Genomic DNA, 20,848 nt, shown 5'->3' with positions numbered 1-20,848 from the left:
CGAATATTGGTGTAGCCTCCTATTTTAAATCCTTAAGGCATCCTCCATCTTCCTGCTGCAGCCAGGATCAAGAAACTTTAAATCAGAGCTTTCCAAACTGTGTGTTGTGACACATTAGGTCTGCAGCGTGTAGGGGTATCATTCAAATGTAACAAAAAAGCTCTGAGTTTATGTGCAATAAGAGAATAAATCACTTATTTTAAATATATAAATGAAAGGATTTCATGAGATACACTGTGTTCACATATATTTCACTATCACCATTTATGTATCTCTTATAAGGGATTGGTATATTATCTGATTTGTGAGTAAAACAGAATGACTGTGTCATGAAATGATATGTGTCTAACAAGGTGTGTCACCAACATGAAACATTTGGAAAGCTCTACCTTAAATGTTCAATGAAATGATGGAAAATCTGCAGCGCTATTGGTAAGATGGACATAATTTTATGAATGAATCATCTGTACCTTGTTTATGCCTAATTTTCACTTGATAGAATATTCAGCCAATTGGATAAAATTTGTAAAAAGATATGATCTTTATCCAATAAAAATATTGTAAGTGTGTAGCAGACAGGAACACTAAAAAATAGGACACCTGGAAATCAAGATTGTCTCTCAAATTGGTTCATGTGCCCCTGAGGATCCACAGGTCAGGTTATCATTTATTAAAATGTTACTTATAACAAGTCTCCTTTAGTGTTCTTGAAATGTTAAAAATACTTTTTGAAACACAAAAGCAATTATATAGATGTCATAGGAAAGCATGGCTGAGAATTGTGTGACCTTCCTGGTGTTATTGGACTGCAATTTTCAGCACCCCCTTACTACTGGCTATTCTGTCTATGGCTGCTGGGAGTTGAAAATCAACATTATCTGGAGGACATTGTGGCTCATATTGCTGTACTGTATTGAAAGTTCCTGATCTGATTTTCATGACAATGCTGGAAATGTAAAATTTGATCAGTTATCAAAACAGTAAATAGTGATTCAGGAGTATATCAAAGTGAAAACACTACATGGAAGACAAATTAAACAGTATTTGCTTTGATAGTCACTATCAGCAGAGAATTGCTCACTGACTGCATTTCTGTCAATATCACTTTAGTTCAAGGGTGGGCAACAATGGAAAATTAGGAGGCTGTATTACTTCCTAGGAGACAATGGAGAGCCCACTTCCTCTTGCCACAAATGGATTTTGATTATGTTTTTGGTATCAAAAAGTCCTCTCCTGGGTGAGGGGCTCCAAGAGTGGTGGGAATTAACATGTTTTGGAGGATTCTGGAGCGACAAAACATATTTTCAACCCACATGGTCCAAAAATATGGCCATGGGGGCCACATGTTGTTAAATGTGGATGACAATTTGCCTATCCCAGCTACTTGGAAAGTGGATTTCTATCATAATGGCAGGGATATTTTTTATTAATCGACTTGGGGTTTTTTTCATGTCAGGAGCGACTTGAGAAACTGCAAGTAACCTGGTGTGAGAGAAATGGCCATCTGCGAGGACGTTGCCCGGGGGATGCCTGGATATTACTATCCTGTGAGAGGCTTCTTGCATGTCCCCATATGGGAAGCTGGAGCTGACAGATGGGAGTTCACCCGCTCCCCGGATTCGAACTGCCGACCTTTCAGTCAGCAGTCCTGCCAGCACAAGGGTTTAACCCATTGCACCACTGGGAGCTCCTTTAATCAAAAGGATTAAAAATCACAATACAAAGACCCTTGAGCAAAAATATGTATTTTGAGATGTCTTTTAAAATAAAATACAAGCAAACAATCCAATGATAAAGCATAGCAGTAGATAATCAGTTCCTACATTGGCATTCAAATTGAGAAATGAGAAGACTATATTTTAAACAATGTGCACATAAAGTACCTGAATCACACAAAAGCTGAAATGGGTGTTCATTTACTTTATTTCCCGCTCCCCCTGCTTTAGCACATCTAATTTAGCTCTCGTAATCACTGAGTAACTGCAGCCAATCCATGACTATACACTCTTACAACCATAAGACCAAACATTAGCATCAGATGGCTTTTTATAACAATTAACAGCAAGGAAAAGTGGTCTTCATAAAATGACAGTAAGGTTCACATTGCATCTGAGGAAGCAGACAAAGCTTGCAAAGGCTAATGCTACCAATGTCATTCTGCCAGGTAGTCTCTAAGGTGCTACAAGGTTCCTTTGCACACCAGTAAGATTCATAGTTTAATACAAATGACAGCATATGAAACATTTGTAAAGGAAGCTTAGACAAGTGTTTCTAAGGATTGAAGAAAACGGCACTCTCTAACTTGGGAAGCTCCATTCCAATTCTAAGATACTCTTTCTCCAATACTGTAATGTTCATATAAGCAAGAACTGGGGATCGAAGGTTTATTTTATATAGATAACAGTGTTCCTAAATGTTAAGCAACATACAAACACTACATTTCTTAAACCCCACTTAACAAAGCTCTGGATTCACATGAGTCATAGGAAAACCTGCATTTTGACTAAGGCAATATTTGTTTATTTCTGTTAATTCCCTTTAGGCTAATTAACAGCTATGGGTGACCTTTAGCTTTGGCAGATTCCAATCATCCAATGCATTGGGTTTTAACAAATATCCAAATAGGATTGATTACTGATTCATGCATTATAAAGAGCACAATTCAATGCCATTTTTAAGGCTGGAATTACATTCCATAATAGGCTGATTAGACTACAAATGAGATATTATGCACAGAGCCATCACACTATAATAATGTTGATGCTGCCATATCTACATTAAACTCAAATAAAATCTCAAATATATCATTTTAGACTGATATTGAACCCTGCAAAAACTATTTATGTTCATATCATTTGAATTAAAAGCATATTAAATGGATTCATTAGAAAATTCTCTTCTCTGCCATGTTTTTTTCTGACAATGTCTACATCCTTAGGCTACAGAATAATTTTTTATAATTGGTGTAATAAATCACAAAGTGTTGACTTAAAGTTAAGAAAAAGTGTTGTTGAGTGATTAAAACGTTGAAGCAAAACATATCCTTCTCTAAATTATAATACATCAGTAAACCTATTGTTTTTATAAAGGTATACATATGAAACTGACTAAAGCCATGCTTCTATATACAAAATAGGCGCTCCTGAAAAAGTCTTCCAGTTTTTCCTCATTGTATACCCTCATATCTAAGCTGACCTCATGTATAAGTCAAGGGCAGGTTTAGGGGTCAAAATTATGGATTTTGATATGATCCATGGACAAATTGAGGGTCATTCTACCATTTCCCCACCCAGGCATTCAAAAAGATCAGAAGCTGTACAGTGCTGGAAAAACAGAGGCAATTGGTGCTTCTTTTAGGTTTTCCAGGGTCAGACAACACTCTTGCTTTTCACCATTCTACTCAGAGTAGGGGATGGCTCTTTTGTGAAAATAGTTAAGATACCAGTAACATACACTTGCCTGTAGATAAGTCAATTCAGTTTTTTCCAAGTTGATTTTTTTACTAACATTTCTAGATGTATACATGGGTATATAGGATAAGTCCTAAATCTAATTGTTACTTCCAAATAGAAGAGATGGACAAAAATAGAAGCTTGCCAGGTCAACACTTATGTAAGTTCCTTTGATTCAGAGAATCTTCCCCGGGAATTACTAATGGATTTAGGACAGGCTTGAAATGTGTAGACCTCCACATCCTGCTAGATTGCATCTCTCAGTATTCCTCACTGGTGGCCATGCTGGCTATAGTTTTATCAGCTAGATGACATTCAGGAATTTCATATAAACAGCTTGAGGAATAGATTGGAATCTTGTGCTATTCTACAGCTTGGCAACCATGATCAGGGTCTCTTCATACCATCATGTAGAACTGGACCTATAGATACAGGTAGAACCACTCCAACTTCTCACTGCCATCTTACAGAGCAATTCCACTAATATAACACAGTCAACAATATCAAAAGCCAATGAGATTCAAGAGGACAGCGCTCCTCCTGACTTTTTCACATTTGAGATTACTGCAGCCTGATGATGTGGACAGGATGCTTGAATTACATCTCATCATATCTAGGCTTGATACCCTCCATCTTATTGATGGGGACCAAAGTTATTAGCTGGGGGAAATTATGATTTTGGTACCACATTCTGGCCTGCAACCAGACTGAATGGGTCCATAAAACCTGTCCTATCCCCTTTAATCTCCTCGTGGAGAGAAAAGGTGGGGTATAAATAAATATAATAATAATTCTATCCAAGATGTTCTGAAATTGCCCAGCTACCCCATATTCAAGGATCTTCCCTTCAAAAAGTCATAAGAGCATAATTCTCATATACTTCTGGGTCCAGGGAGATTCCAGGAGAGAGTGCACCTTCCTTTGCCAATTTACTACCCCCTGTACCCACCTGGACAATCCTGGTCCTCATCAAGAAGATGTAAAGGGTTAAACCTAGGTATGGTGGGATGTACTTATTCAACCATCCTGCCTATATGATCAGGCTGCAACAATCCCAAGAAACCCACTGAGAACTGGTTGACCACAAATGGAATGCTAGAGATATCTCAGGCATAGTTTTAACTGTGATGCCAAGTTTTAGACAAATATTTGTAGCTTCCCTTTATCAAATATATTATTGTATATTACAAAGTGTTCCATTTCTGGATGCATTGTGTCCTCACCATTTATAGTAACTGTACTGGGAAAAATGTCAAGGGTAAGACAGTAGGGACAAATTTTGAGAGCCCTCCCCCCACTCTTTGCTATAGAATAGGCCCATCAAAAAGGTCTCACTAATCTTCCATTATTCTGATTTTTCAACTTGTACTATCTACTCACTAGCCACTGTGCATTCTGTTTCATTGCCTATAGATCTTCTGTAAACCAAGTGGAATTACAGGCTTCACGGCACTGAAATAGGCAGTTGGAAGTATCTGTATTGAGCCCTTTCCATTTCATCATTCAATAGTGAATCCAAGACCTCAACTACATTTGCAATCCTGGCAGACAGAAAATCCTTCAGAGCATACAGGAATCTTTTGATTAACAAAATTTCTTCAGGTGAATCATCTTAATTTGTTCCCCACCACAGAAAGCAAACTTCACAGGCAATGATCAGATCACAATAATTGAATTGTTGTATTCAACTTCCAAACATCTTTTGCCTTCCTCCCCCAAACACCAGAATCAACAGAATCAGGCCAATGAATTACAGAGGTGGCCGAGAATTTGACTCCACCTTTGTCTCTGCTGCATCCACAGTGCCCAGCTCGCATATGAGCATTTCATGCTCCTACTTCTGAACTCTGTCTCTCAGGTAGGGATTCTGGAGGTGACAAAGTCAATCCACACTCCTACACTATACTCAAATTGCTGTCAAGTGCCAATAACTTGGGTCTAGACTATGTGAAAGACCGTATCGTACTATATGAACCTGCCTGAGTTTTAACACCTGGGCCGTGGGAGACTTTCTCTTGGTTCTACCATCACATGCATGCTCACAGAGAATATGAAAGAGCCTTTTGAGTGGGTGCTTGCAAACTGTGGAACTCACATCCACAGGAGATTCTGCTGGTCTCCTCTATGCTGTCTTATTGCCAGCAGTTGAAGACCGTTTTATTTAAGCCGGCTTTTCGATTTTAAGTTGCTCAAGTAGAGAGATGTTGCAATTATGTTTTTTAAACGGTGTTGTGTTTTTGAAATTTATTTGTTAACCTTTATATTAACAGTAGTTTGGATATATTTTGTTTTGACTTGCTGTAAGCCACACTGGATCCTGTGCTGGGAGAAAGGTGGGATATGAATCAATCAATCAATCAATCAATCAAATAAATCAAATAAACCACTCAAAGAGGGGATGGTGCCCCATCCTTGTGTCTTCCTGATTTGACAACCCCCTGTAGTGTCACCCCCAAAGGGATGACCTGCCATCAGTGGATGGCTCTGTTTTGTTATTTTCTCATTACTCAGAAATGCGAAGGTCTCAGTCCTGGTATTCAGTCAGTATGTAGGTGCCCCGGTGGTGCAATGGGTTAAACCCTTGTGTCAGCAGGACTGCTAACTAAAAGGCCGGTGGTTCGAATTTGGAGAGTGGGGTGAGCTCCCATCTGTCAGTTCCAGCTTCCCATGTGGGGACATGAGAGAAGCCTCCCACAGGATGGTAACACATCCAGGTGTCACTTGGGCAATATCCTCACAGTCAATTTTCTTACACCAGAAGCGACTTGTAGTTTCTCAAGTCGTTCCTGAGATGAAAAAAAATCAGTATGTAAACAACACTTCTATGTGAATTAAAGCCAGAAGACTGATGAAATAACATGCCATCCAAACTGGTATCAGAGGAAGAAGAGCCATATTATTTTCAGTTTTGCTCCGTAACATCTTTGTTAAATCTTTAGCTTTTCCACTGTGCATGAGCTGCTGTACTGATGTCACCACCCTCCAACACTCTCAAATGCACTGCTATGCTAATGAATTATTTCTAAACAATCCTAATATGCCTTCATATCAATATCCTTTAACTATTTCAAATGTAGGAAGTTGCAGAAGAGCTTTCCAGGCTAGAACAATTTTATAATACAGCATTTAACATTTCATATAATGAATAATGGTCAATTCACATCTCAGACATTGGTCTACAACTCAGAACATACAGCTTCCCATGTACTGTTCTAAGGCAGTGATGAGTCCTCATTGTGCATTTCATTTTAGCGACCTCAAATTCCTCCTTTTCCTAACATGAAAAGCAGAAGACCTCCCCCTGAGTAGCAATTTCAACACCAATAAGGAATGGCAGCAACAACATAAAAAGGAATGCCTTTCCATATTTTGAATTAAATACTTCTACTAATTTATATATTGTACATACTTATATATTCAATAAATACTTGATGTGTACCTTTGTGGATTCAGTTGTGCGAATTGAGAAAACTACACATTTTAAAGAACTATTTTAAACTTTATCCCCTGAACTATGATACATCCCAGATGTTCTAATTATGATTGTTTTTTCAGCATTTAACATTTTGCCTCTTTACTGCTGCCTGAAATTATAAGTTTATTTATGTTCACATTTCAGCTGAAGAAACACAACTTTTAATTGTTAACAGATGTAATATCAAAGTATACTGATTATGTAAATGAAGGTGGGTTGTGCATTGCCATAATCTTAAAAGCTGGATCACAACTTGCCTACGTGCCACTAATTTGTTTGTTTGTTCCATTTAATCTCTTCTTGATGTTACTCCGCACCAACGCTACATTTTTAAAAAACAAATCTCTGTTAATACACAAAGCAACAATGTGTATTTTAACCCATATGGCCCTAGCTTCCGTAATACAATATGCAGGGTTTCATAAGTGTGCTTCTGTTAGTGCAACAAGATTTCTACTTCACTTCTTTCCATCAGAGGTCTTACTACTACTTGAAAGTTTGTTTTAGAGGGTTTTCCAGCTCTCATAAAGCAAACGGTAAGGAAGGAAAGCTCCCACATAACTCTAACAGAACTGATTCAATCAGCACAGTGATGCTGTTGAACCCAGGCTTTACCTTTTATTGTACATATCTATTTGATGAAAACACAATGATGGATTTAGTACAGAAAATACTATAGTTTCCAAAGAGTCAGCAACTGACAAACCTGCAAGACAGAACAGATAATATCCAGTTCTTCTATATTATTGTATTATTATTTTTTTCATTTCAATGTGTGAGAATACTTTACTTTTGATCTAGATTTTTTCCCTTTCCTGAAAAGTTTTAATTTCACATCAGGGCATCAGAGGTAAAATAAGTATGCATACCACAGATTGTGTTTTGCTTTATTTTAAAATGCTGTTATCAAGATTCAAATAATAACAGAGCATTCTAATTCACATAATAGCACATATCACCTGTCTCTTTGTCAATGACACATTTAAAAGCATCTTTTTATTAGAAACCCAAATCAATACACTCAAGGGGCTGCAAGGACTACTTTAGGCAATTTGTATTATCATTTCCTTCCTTACGTTCTGACTCTAAGTAACTTATTATTATGAATGGCATGAAAATGGCAACCTGTCACAATTGATTTTTAAGCCAAAGATTCCCCCCTCCCCCTTTTTTAATATAATTATCTTCCGGTTAAATAAAGGTATGGTTTATAAAAGGCAATCTCAAGTTTCAGCTCATGATAACTGAGATGTCTTTTTAATAGTCTTTAGAAAGATTATTGCCCCCAAATTAGCAGCTATTTGCATAAATTTGAATGGAAAACCCCCACAGATGCAAAGACACTCACCATCAATAATTACATCATAGTAAGAGCATTCAAAATACAGAATGGATTGTTCTACCTCACCTCCCTGACAGATATTTGGGAATCTGATATTTCAAAAAGCACATGAAATGCTAAGGATAGAAAACTCACAAAGTAGATTAAATAATTTGTTTCATTCTGATGGAGAGTATCAATGTTCAAAGTGTCATACAGGGACAGGAAGATTCTATCATTCTGATCTGCTGAAGTAAAGATAACTTCACTGTACATGAATAATTAGATTAAGAGACTGCTATATGCTTCTTGGAGATATCTGTAGCTATGCTTCAATTTTCAAAACTAAAATCTACAACTTAGATAATTGTGCTAGAAGGGAAAAAAATCAATTTTTTCTATTTTTGTAACAATTATATTCTACTGTTACAATGTTCTGAAAAAACAAGCCCTGAGTACTGTTAATAGCAATCTGAAAAAAATCATGACATACAACATTGCCCAACTGCAATATAATAAAAACAAGACAGATGCCGCAGGGAAAAAACCTAAGACACTGGGTGAAACTTATTATAGGGAGGAACAAACGGCCACCTAAAAGAGAAAGTGTTCGCCATATGGCAAAATGGCCATGCTAAGGGTGCATATTTATGAGACAACGTATGGGACAATATATCATGCTAATCCTTTGTTTTTATATCTGATATTTTTGAAAAGAAAAGATATTTGAAATATTAAATATTGTGCTCCAATATTCTCTCTTGCCAAATCAGCTCACCTTATTCTTTGGATTGGATGTGTTCATTACGCTTCGAGTTTCTTTTCCAGTATAAATAACAACACCAATTACTGTTCCTAAAACAACAAAGGCACAATTTGATGCCATAAATACATACATAAAATAAAACAACATATATTTTATAACTACATAATTAAACATATAAGTTTTAAAACAATTAAAATCACACTATCCAAAGGCATATTCCAGGAACCGTTCCGGTTGTCAATCACATTATTCATTATTGCATTGGAAGATCATTATTGCATTGGGAATCATTGTCCAAAGGCTTGGTCCCACATCCATGTCTTCACTTTCTTTCTGAAGGTCAGGAGGGAGGGGGCTAATCTAATCTTCCTGGGGAGGGAGTTCCACAGTCGAGGAGACATCACTGAGAAGGCTTTGTCTCTCATCCCCACCAGTCGCACCTGCGAAGGGGGTGATATCGAGAGCAGGCTTCCTCGGATGATCTTAACCTCTAAGATGGTTCATAGATGGAAATACATTCAGACAAGTAAGCTGGGCCAGAACCATTTAGGGCTTTATAGGCTAAATCCAGCACTTTGAATTGTGCTCAGTAGCAGACTGGCAGCCAGTGGAGCTCGCACAACAGGGGGGTTGTGTGCACCCTGTACCCCGCTCCAGTAAGGAGCCTGGCTGCCACCTGTTGGACTACTTGAAGCTTTCAGTCTTCAAAGGCATCCCCACGTAGAGCACACTGCAGTAGTCTGGTTGAGATGTGAGATGTAACAAAAGCGTGGACTACCATGGCCAATTAGGCACACTCTGAAAGTTAGCAAAATGGGAATATGCCATAATACCCGGGACTATTATTGCCAGACAAAACTCACACATAGCTATTGCTTAAAGTTATAGCTGAATCAATTACTTCATGTCATTTCAGTAAAAACTGCCACATTCCCTTGTTTATCAATATAAACAAAGTAACCCAGTTAAGCAGGTAAGTGGTGAAGGTTCAATTGAGAATAGTAGGAAGACACACTATTACAGGCATTTCCCTTGCTATTACTGTTCTCCTCTAATGCTGAACTGAGAATATGTGGAAATTTAAATAGTAGTTTCAAAGATGCTGAAAGCAACATTCAGGTTCCTAGAAAAAACTGAACAAGAAGCAGATTATAAGAGAAACAGGAATATATGGAGGAATGCAGCAAGAGTAAAATTATTAAATTTTCTATTGTGAAATATTTATTGAAACATGCACTGTTTCTTACCTGAAGCAACAACAGTGCTTGCCCATAAGGTATTTTCAATGCTTAGACTTTCATGAACAGAAGGATCACTGTCTTCCTGTAAAAATTGGATTAAATTGAAAATATGATCTCAAGTAAACAAAAAGAAATAATAAACATTTAACACTCAAATAACAGCACTGAAAAGTTTGGCATGAAGATGCAGGTGTGTACATGCAACAGGCAAACAGATACATGTGTATGCATACACATACATATATGATTCTCTCACACATATACCTACATTTCAGGAAGAATGTTTAAAGAGAACTACCGTACATCTTCCGCATCTTGAACTAAAACTGTATGTTGTATCAAAAATTCAGTTAACTGAATGTCTGCCTTTAAGACAACTACTGGTAACAGGCTAAACCCAACAGCGCATCCCAAACTATAGTAGGCTATTGAACGGATGGGACTTGTTAAATTATGTGTTACGTTAATAGATTCAATTGATTCAATGAAACTATCCAATTTGATCCAACTATTGAACTTAGGTATGTTACTGATTTCCGCTGAGGGCAAGAAGTGGGACTTGCACAAAGCCAACCAGTGGGCTTCTATGGCCAAGATGGAATTCCCTGGTCTCCTGGACTCCTAGTTCAACATTCATACCACTATATTAGGGGATGTTTTTATACATATAAAAAGCAGTTTATTTCACACGTATTTTTACATTGTACACAACACAATCCTCCACAATAAGTTGCAATAATTCATTTGAAAGGTATCCGGCATGCATAATGAAGTGAAGAAGAGTAGAATAGCACTGATAGTAGTGCATACAGTATTTCACCAAGTGTACACCCTGTGAATATTCTCATACCTCTCACATTAAAATCCAGATTTCCTGAATAAATCACATGAGTAGAAGAAAGATAGGTATTAAAATTGCTACTTACCCGAGTAAAGGTGCCTTCAAAACTGTGTATATCCATTTGTGGCTTCTGAGCATAAACATATGCATTGATGGAAAAAAGATCCTGGAATAGAAAATTTTGAAATATCTAAATATTTCCATGATACCAACATCTAAAACTAAAAGAAGAAAATTATTTCCCAATACTGGACTCAACAGGTTCCTGTTTATTTTCTTCTTTCTCCCACACATCATATGCAGAGGGAGCATATCACATTACTTTGGGGAATAAAAGGTCCACTATATTTCCCCTAGCTCCAAACTAACCTTCCAATATCAAAAAATATGTATTTATCAATGTTCTAAAACCCAATAAATTCACTACAATCAATTGTTTTCTAGTAGAGGTTTATAGGGCAGTAATCAGTACATATGGTTGGGCTTAAATCCAGTCCTTTTCTCCTATTCTTCACTTGTAACCCTTGGTGCCACTCGCAAAACTAGCTCTATGAAGTAGATTTTTGGGCTGTGTGGAGATTACTCTCTCCTGTTTCTGTGGGCAGAAGCAGTTCCAGATATTGCTCAAAAGATTTAAATCCTACTTTATCAAATCAATTTTGCTTTCCAAAAAACATGAATTTTAATTCGGATCTTGAATACCCACTGCTACTTCTGAATGGCCTCACAACTCCTGGCCATTGTGACACCCTGTGCCAACATCATCTGAAACACCGATGCAACCAATGATGGTCAGGAACTTCTCCAGATCTCTACAGCTACCTGTAGCAGTGACATGGACCTGGGCCGTCCTATTTTCCCTGCACCAATGAGTGTAGGAAAAAGGGATGTGAGTGGTAGCCTGTGTGGATAGCATTGCACCTGGTTATGCTGTCCACACTGTGTCCAAAGTACGAAACTGCTCCACAGTTCAGACTTTTCTTAGCATGGAACTAAACTAGTTTAACCCACAATATGGACCTGAAGCCCTTGGATAGCATGTAGACATCAGGAAGCAATTTGTTAGCCACTGCAAGTTTTGGGGCTCATGTAGAGCCCTGAGATGTAGTGATTGCTTTCATCATTCCTTCAGCAGATATTCAGTTTAACTAACAGACTTGATACGCTCATTAAGACACTGTACACTGAGAAGTGCATGTGAAAGAGGTTGCTGAGTATTTTGTACAGCAGTATTATTGCTTGCTGTTACCAAATATTTCACTTTTAGACTTTCATTAATTCCATTCATCTTTAGATACATGGATGTCCCTCCAACAAGTAAATTATCCTCAGGTATTAGAGATGTAGCATATAGTAGACTACATAGCATATAGTGATCCATCATAATAGCAGAAGGCACAGGTGTTCCTGTGGTGTTTGTCAAACCCTTTTTCCATTAAGTAAATAAGACAGCAAGTACTAAATGTTACTTCCAATCTTATGGATCATGTATTTAGACAAGTAGTTTCATAAACCCAGCTTTTATTTAAAGATGTTTAGATTAGGACACATGCATAGTTATCCGAAAACAATGTAAACAAACTAAGCATTGGTTCATGCAAAAATCTTCTATTACACACTACTAATAGAAGATGAAATCTAAATACCCAAATATATTAAAATTGTGAAATATTCTAAGGAAAGAAGTTAAAAGGATCTAAGAGAGTCATGTAGTTTTATTTACCAAGATATTTCCATTAAGTTATCAAAGAATGGAACTCTAACCATACCTTATGCTCTTGAATGATTTATGTTTGCTGATCCAAGTATTTAATTCATATTTTAAGAGCACAAATCAGATTTCAACATCTTCCATTACAAATAATCTGTTTTTATACTAAATCATCAACCGTTTATTGTAAGCTTTTACACAAACTCCCATTCAATGCATTCTTGTTCTTCTAAGTTAGTTTTCATCAGCCTCTTGAGAAATAATTCATATGAAACTAATACACATGTGGTGTCCTATATCTTCATCATTCACTTCTTTTCAATCTGTTATCACCTACAATTTAGATAATCCAGGCTATTATGTGCTTTATTGTGCACAGAAAAATAAGAGTCTCAGTACAGCAGAAAACTAATACCACACACATACTCATAATACAATAAAAACTATTAATGAAGTGAGCCAAGCACGAACGTTTTCTTCTTTAACAGACTGTCATGCTTTGCAGAAATTAACCTGTGAGCAAACTAAATCACTTTAAAACTTGCTCTTTCCTTTGAAGAAGTCTGCAACTGCATCCGAATTTTCTCAAGTGAAAGGAAGTTCAATATAAAGGTAAAAAGACTAGATAACAAAACCTTCATTATTCATTTCTAAATTATTTCAAATTCTATTTGAAATAAATTAATTAACAATTTCCCCATTGTGATCTATACTCTGCCACAAGGTGATTTATCTTTACACTATGATCAGAATGATAATTTTTCCAGTTCTGTTGAATCTGGTGCATTATCCTTGTAGGGAGCTTACAACGGCATATCAGAAAACTATACTTTAGAAATTAAATAGAAATGGTTTTGTTGAGTATTTCCCTCTTAATTTCAAGCAAATGTTTTGGAAGGATGCACCAAACTGTCTGCATGAAACAACTAAATGATGGTACAGTAATTATAATGTTTTTTCTCTGCACTTTACCATAATAATTTAGAAATCACTCTGAAGTTATCAATAACATAGAAAAACCACCTCTATTAGGTCAAGGGCAACATTTGTCCACCTTACTTAAAGATCACTAAAATACATCCTTAATCATAACATGCAGTTCATTACAAATAAAATAGTCCCTGGTTCAATAAAACTAATTAAATGTAAATGGTATTGTTTACTGCTCTATGGATCTTTTGATATAAATCAGCAAATCACCATTTATTGAAAATTACAGTGACCTCATTGCTAATAAATTTATTTGGTCACTTAAGCCAGAGAAGACTATACTGGAATATGCTCCGTGCAGAAAGACACTATTCCACATATGACTATGAAACCAAGAAACCTAACCTGGGTGTTACAGTTCTTACAGCTCAGCCATCATTAAATGACTTGTTGAAATTTTAATTCTCTGATCACATTAAGTGGTTTGGGAAGACAACAAAATCTGTACAGATCATCTTTGGTGGTGTCATCTGTTCTTCAAGAAAGCTCTAAAGGTTTGCCGGTTTATTTATTCTGGGTGTCACTGTGGATAAGGTTACAGTCCTACATTGATGATGGAACTGACAGCCCATGACAACACAAGATACAATCCTTTACATCAGATAACTACAGAAATCAAAATGAGTGACAGGTATGGGCGGTATATGTTAACTATACAATGAAACTGCTTAGTCTGCACCTATGCAAATGCTGCTTATTTTCTTTTGAACCTAGCTTTTGATTTTTTATTTTTACAGCTTAGAAACCAAGGCTGGAATTGTCCCTTTAGCTTCCTCTTTTTCTTCTTCTTCTTCTGTCACAGCTACTCAAGGAAAGGAAACAAAGACTTCTACTCTATTGTTTTAATTTATTACTAACCACCAGTAATTTATGTGCTGTTTCCAGAGGTCTGTGCTAGATCATGATGATATTAAAAATATAACTGAGATCTAATTCAGGTTAAGCTCTCCTGTCAACACTAAGGGTTAAAAGGTTGCCCGGAAGATATATTTTCTAACTTGGAAATCTTATTAATTCCAATTATATGAGACTCTAATCATGCTCTGAATGACAAGTCAGCATTTGAAATTAGTTCAATAACAAAACTGCCCAATGGCTAAGGCATTGGAACTGTTTGCACAGATGCAAAAAAGAACAGGTCCTTCTTCTCAGAAGAATTTCTGGGCATAGGTACATTTGCTTGGCCTTTCAAGAGTAAAAAACCTATAAAGTGGGATTCCCTCCCTCTTCCTTCCTTGGGGTGCCTCCCAAACACTACCCTTGTCTTCCACAGGGAAAGTGTAAATTAAAGAAGAACCTTGTAATAAAGTCAACAACTTCCTTCCTCAAAATGGGATAATTATAAATCACTGGATAACATTTAAACTGTAAATTATAATCCCCTTTTAGCAATGTAGAACTATCAAGCCTACTTTAACTTTTTTTTAATTTAAAGGTATCACAACATTCAAACCAGTAATTCAGCTTTTGCAATATTGTTTTTACTGAAAGCCAGATTTTTTTTTATTTTCTGGAGATTACAAGAGAAATTGGTAGCAGAGCTTGAATGTGGTAAGATCAGTTTTTTTTTTCATGGGCAAAGCTGTATTGACTAGAACAGAGAAAACTTGCAGTACAAGGATAAGCTTGAGACATATATATCTCCTCAGCCATTTTGGTAGCAGCCCAGCAGGTGGCATTCAAGAATTACTGCAAAACAGAAACCAGCCGAACTTCTGCGCATTTCATTTGGTTATATTACATATTAACCTGAGAATGCTACAATGGTCCAAATTTATGGAGGAAAGGTATAATTTATTATATCTATCTATATCTATTAATCTATCTCAGATTTTAAAAAACTTTGCGATAATTAGAGATTGCAAGCATTTTGTAAAATTAATCTTCACATGGTTTTAGAGGCTTTTAACAACCATATTTCTTCAATTGTAAGATGCCATCGATTGTAAGAGACATCCTAATTTCAGTACCACTGCCACCAACAAAAATACATAAGATTCCCCTGTGATTCTAAGACCCACCCCATTTTTAGAGAGGTTCATATAAGGGGAAAATGTATCTTAGAATGGAAGAAATGCAGTATTTTTGTTTCCTTGAATCTTGATTCATTTGTCCTCTTCGCTCAATTACTTGGTATCTTATGTGATCCTATACTGAAGATGGTCTATACTCTGCTCCATTGTGACTCTGCTGCAGTCAAAATGTGTTATGCAAAACAAAAAGAAAACAATGAAATAATTTTAGAGATCTTACAATTAATAACTCCATTGAGTTCTTTCAACATCTAATCTGTTTTCCCACAGCAGCTGACTCCTAAAGGTTATCTAACCTTATCTTGGTGATACCCAGAGTCCTTCCACACAGCCATATAACTCAGAATATCAAGACAAAAAAATCCCACAATATCTGCCTTGAACTGGGTTATCTGAGTTCACACGGCCATATATCCCAGTTCAAAGAAGGTAATGTGGGATTTTATTCAGCTGTGTGGAAGGGGCCTCGGAGAAATCAAGTATCTTAGCAGGCACACATGTTGTGGAGCCCAAGTTGCCTGCAAAAAAACCTGAGTGTTACATAAACAGATCCTGAGAGACGGGTGCTCCCTATTTTTGCAACAAGGTCAAGCTATACAAGGCATTGTGGTTCAGAGAATATATTCTAAGAAGGAGTACAGAATTAATTCCTAATCCTTGATTCCAACATTCTATAATTCAAATGAATAATATAAAGAGTTAAATGCATGTTAAACAGAGACTCGTTATATTATATTTTACTGTTTTTATTTTGAGAAGCCCAAGCAAATGATGGAGAAATATTTGAGTTTAAGTGGCAATTCATTATTTCAAAATGCTTGAAAGATAACAATTTTAAAGTAGTCAATATATTAAATGATATAAAATAATGGTAACATCAAATTTTCAGTACAAATTTTAAAAACAGACCTTCAGGAAAGTATATTTAGGATCTGAATTTGAGTCACTTTTCTGTTTAATTTAATAACATAAAATAGGCTTTCAACTAATATCATTATGTGTACAAACATATAAAGTAGACAATACTTGATCTTCAGGAAAGTACCCAAATTAAGTATGAACTTCATAGAAGAAAAGATATATAAACATGTCTTAAAATATGCTTGTTCACATCTTGTCTCCTTGATATAATAGGCTACAATTCTCATAGTCCACAACCAGAATGGCCATTGGTATCCAGTTCGGGCAGGGGTAAGATTTCCTCTGTTAGTTCAAAAACATATCTAATTGGATTTAGTAGCTGAAATTCCTTTTCTTGTTCCCTTTTTAAGATACACAAATATGAAAATTGTATACTCAGTTCACTTTATATGAGTAAAACAAATACAATGCCTGGAATCCAAACAGTAACCTTACTACACCCATGGATTAGTGACCTTTTATGGGGCTTTTTTTGAAGAGCAGACTTCTCAATTGCATCATTTTTGATGATTACTTGTGCAACATGTCATGAATGCTGTTTGAGAAACAAACCAAAGAACCCTAGCTATATGTACCAACCTGCATTATTATTTGGGCTTTTGCTTATTTAAAACATTTATATCCCACCCTTTCCATGTCTGAAGTTGTTTGTAATAATTAGTAAACAATGTAAGAAGGCCAAATAGATTGAGCACTGTTACTAGGTGCCCTCAAATACCACTTCTCAAATTGAATCTCATTTATAGTATTTTATGATAATAAAGTTCCCAGACAGCTTATACTATAAGAATAAATACATTTCATAAAAGCTAAATACAGCATGAAAACCAGCAGCAGATGATAAATATAAGAAAATTCACAGTAGTATCAACAGTTTTCATTCTGAAATTCTTCATTACAAGACAAGTTAAAAGAATGAAAGATAATGTTACATGGCCTGGAGAAATAAAATGATCCATTTATTTATTTATTTATTTATTTATATATATATATATAATATTTCGATCCCGTCTTTTTCAAGCCCAAAGGTGACTCAAGGGCCCTGGGTACTGAAAAGACTAAAGTGTAGACCCCATTAAACACTCTTTTCTTTTTATTTAGCAAGACCACCCAGACAAGAGCATCCAAAGATGGCCTTAGGATCTATGTAAATATTTGTATGTGTGTGTGTGTGGAAGGGGGGGGGGGCAATTTGGACCTGAATTATTTTAGAAAGTAAATCCAGCACTTCTAATTGGCCACAGAGGCCTAAGCATAAAATTATAAAATAATATGATCAGGAGGATATAGCAGTTCATAGGAAATGCTGTCCTTCCAATAAATAAGCTGTTGATTTCAGTGGTCCTAAACCAATATAAAATTTTATTAACACACCTATACTTAATTAATGTTGATACAATTTTGTGATCTGGAATTTTTAAACAGAGCTGGTCTAAAACATACAACTGCATAGGGCACAATAAAAAAGAAAGGTATAACTACAATGCTTACCCCTAAAGCTGGTAATCTCTGTGTGCAACTAACAGCAACTTTTAGTTTCCAGTCTGTTTCACCATCTAGCTGATCGGTTCGGATAAAACATGAACCTTAAAATTGCAAGAGAAACAAAACATGACATATGTTTTAGATTCCATTAAATGGAAAGGGACACAGAATTATGGAAGCTTCGACACTGAGATGTTTAACAACAACATTTCTAATTCTAGTAAAACACAAACAAAGAAACAACAAGGTTGCTACAGTAATGGCTCAAGAGCCAAATTCACACATATAAGGATTTTTTTCTGGCCTTGCTAGACAGAAAGATGTTGTGGTTGCAATTGACTCTCTCAACTAAGCTAGGCCTTGAGGTCAAGGAGACATTCTTTGTGCTGTCACGGGCTGTCAAGGAGACATTTTGCCTGAAGAACTGAACTGCTAACCTTCTCCAATATTTGAAAAAGAGTGAGGAACCTGGGCTCTCAGGAGTACTACTTTAGAACACCGCTTCACAATTTCCAAGAAGAATCAATATGACATGACAAAACCCTTCCTAATCAAATAGTGGTAGGATAATGTTCTGGAACCCAGAACTTCATTCCACCACTGTTCAGGTACGGTTGGCTTCAGCTCAGCATTATATTACCATCTTCCCTCTCAAAAGTAACTTTTCAACCTCTATTTTAGAGATATTCAGAGAAACCCATTTTGTTGCTTCAGAATACTAAAGAAGCGACAGATGCGAGGATGTTGTATCTTTGGGGCTTTTTCTCAATAGATTTCATGAGGATTCTATTTTTCAAGATACTGTGTTCAGATTCTAGTGTAACAGTACCTACGATTCTCCCTGATTTTTCCAGAGCCTTATTATTATAGTTATGCTTAGCTGTCAAAGTAATCTGAAGCACAAAAACTCTTTAGGGTCTCTAAATGGACGAATAAAAGCAAAACATCTCTCATTTTTCATTTAAAAAATGGAGTTGCTATGTGAATCCATTTCTAGACTTCAGATCATCTTACTAGATCATCTTTATCAACCAATATCTTTCAACAACACAATTTTCTAATGCAAGTTCCCACAAAGAAGTTATAAACTTTATGGACAAAACTGCTGATTTTCATGTACTAGTTCTATATAAAGTTGACTGTGAATACAAACTTTCATGATCTCAGGTATTAATTGGAGCTCCACATTTTTGCAGCACGAAACTGATTCTGTGTACTTAGACTGTATTACCTTGAACCAGATAGATTTAGATAGCGGATAGATTTAGTTGACATGTTCACAATATTAAAAACATAAAACTCGTGTGTGATAATGCTAGTAGCTAACTATAATTTGATGCTGGAAAATCAGTGTCACCAGAAAGCAAAAAAGGCTATTTCTTCTGCCTTAGTTCTTTCTTCTTATATACCCTGAATCATTTTACGTTACTAAGTACATTCTTATTCATAGCCTTTAATTGATAATTTATCAGAAACACTGGCTTATGAGGACATCCAGGAATCTGGATTTTAGGGCTAACTAACCTCCCTTTGCCTTGTCATTCATTCTGTGCCACTCCATAGTAAAAGAAGGGGCAAAGTAACTGGTTGTAGGTCAAGAATTCCAGTGTGAGGTGGCTCTTGGTAGCAATTGTGTGGACAAATTTCAGATTGAAGAATCCTAGACAACAGTATTTCTATGTTTCCAGGGAGTAAAAGATGCAGTCTGAGATCATGCAAAATATCCATATCTTGGGATAGTTTCTTCTTGTTTTCAGTAATAACATGCAGTATCCCTAGCTCATGCTGGCTAGGAGATCAAGGGAGATGTAGTCCAGAAAATAAAGCAACTTTCCCAAACTATGGGAATAACTATCAGAGTAAAACTTGTCTCATGCTGTACTGTTACTCATCAGAAGTTTTGAATTCTGACTGTCCCTAATTTATGTTTTGAAATTTTGGCAGCCTTAGCACAGAGACCTCTTTAAAAGCATTTTCAAAGTGGAAGACTAAATAATGATCAGTGTGTTGTTGTTTTTTATATATAATTTTTATTAAGGGTTTCTAAAAGAGTACATTGAGAGAGTGTCAATCATCGACGTATCAAAGAATAAAATAAAGCAATGGGGGTGTGTAGGGAGGAAGAGGACGTGAGGGTGTAGATGTGTTTTATTAGGGTGTCTAAATCTGGATATTTCTGCATATAGTGTGTAGCTTCAATATAAGTAAAAGCTAGTTAAATCTAATGTTTTATTCATGAATACAAATACAATGTGGTGTCGTAAAGGACATGATTGAAAAGGGTGTATCACAATTTGTATCTGAACCAAAGTGGAATTCTATATTATCCTCATTCCAATAACTACATTGTATTATAAGGCATGATGTAAACTTCAAGTATATTTTATTTTAAAATATTTAAAAAGTAAAATATTTCTGATTTTATATATCAAAACTATATTTTGAGTTTTAAAAAACATCAATTTGCTAAAAGATGTACTGAAAATGGAGCAAAAATTATTACACTTTCCTAGAAAATTCAAAAGTAATAAAGTAAGCATCTTCTAGACATAGAAGATGCTATCTACAATGAAAATGAAATGGATACTGACACTGCGAACACTGTAAATAAA

The 20,848-nt window shown here is 36.0% G+C and overlaps 1 protein-coding gene across 2 annotated transcripts in view; it reads right to left on the bottom strand.

The window, feature by feature from the left end:
* The window catches only part of ATP9B (ATPase phospholipid transporting 9B (putative)), a 143,580-nt gene that overhangs the window by 61,702 nt on the left and 61,030 nt on the right, over positions 1-20,848 (bottom strand). For both annotated transcript variants that reach the window (XM_060774947.2, XM_060774948.2), the window contains exons 8-11: positions 18,243-18,337; positions 11,182-11,262; positions 10,262-10,337; positions 9,027-9,103 (exon numbers count right to left, since the gene is read on the bottom strand). In XM_060774947.2, coding sequence (XP_060630930.1) covers positions 9,027-9,103; positions 10,262-10,337; positions 11,182-11,262; positions 18,243-18,337 — 329 coding nt within the window. The remainder of the gene's footprint in view (positions 1-9,026; positions 9,104-10,261; positions 10,338-11,181; positions 11,263-18,242; positions 18,338-20,848) is intronic.

Source organism: Anolis sagrei, chromosome 4 (assembly GCF_037176765.1).
Source record: "Anolis sagrei isolate rAnoSag1 chromosome 4, rAnoSag1.mat, whole genome shotgun sequence".
Classification (NCBI taxonomy): Eukaryota; Metazoa; Chordata; class Lepidosauria; order Squamata; family Dactyloidae; genus Anolis; species Anolis sagrei.
The sequence above is the reverse complement of the archived record's forward strand: the minus strand, read 5'-3'. Positions and strand labels throughout refer to the sequence as shown.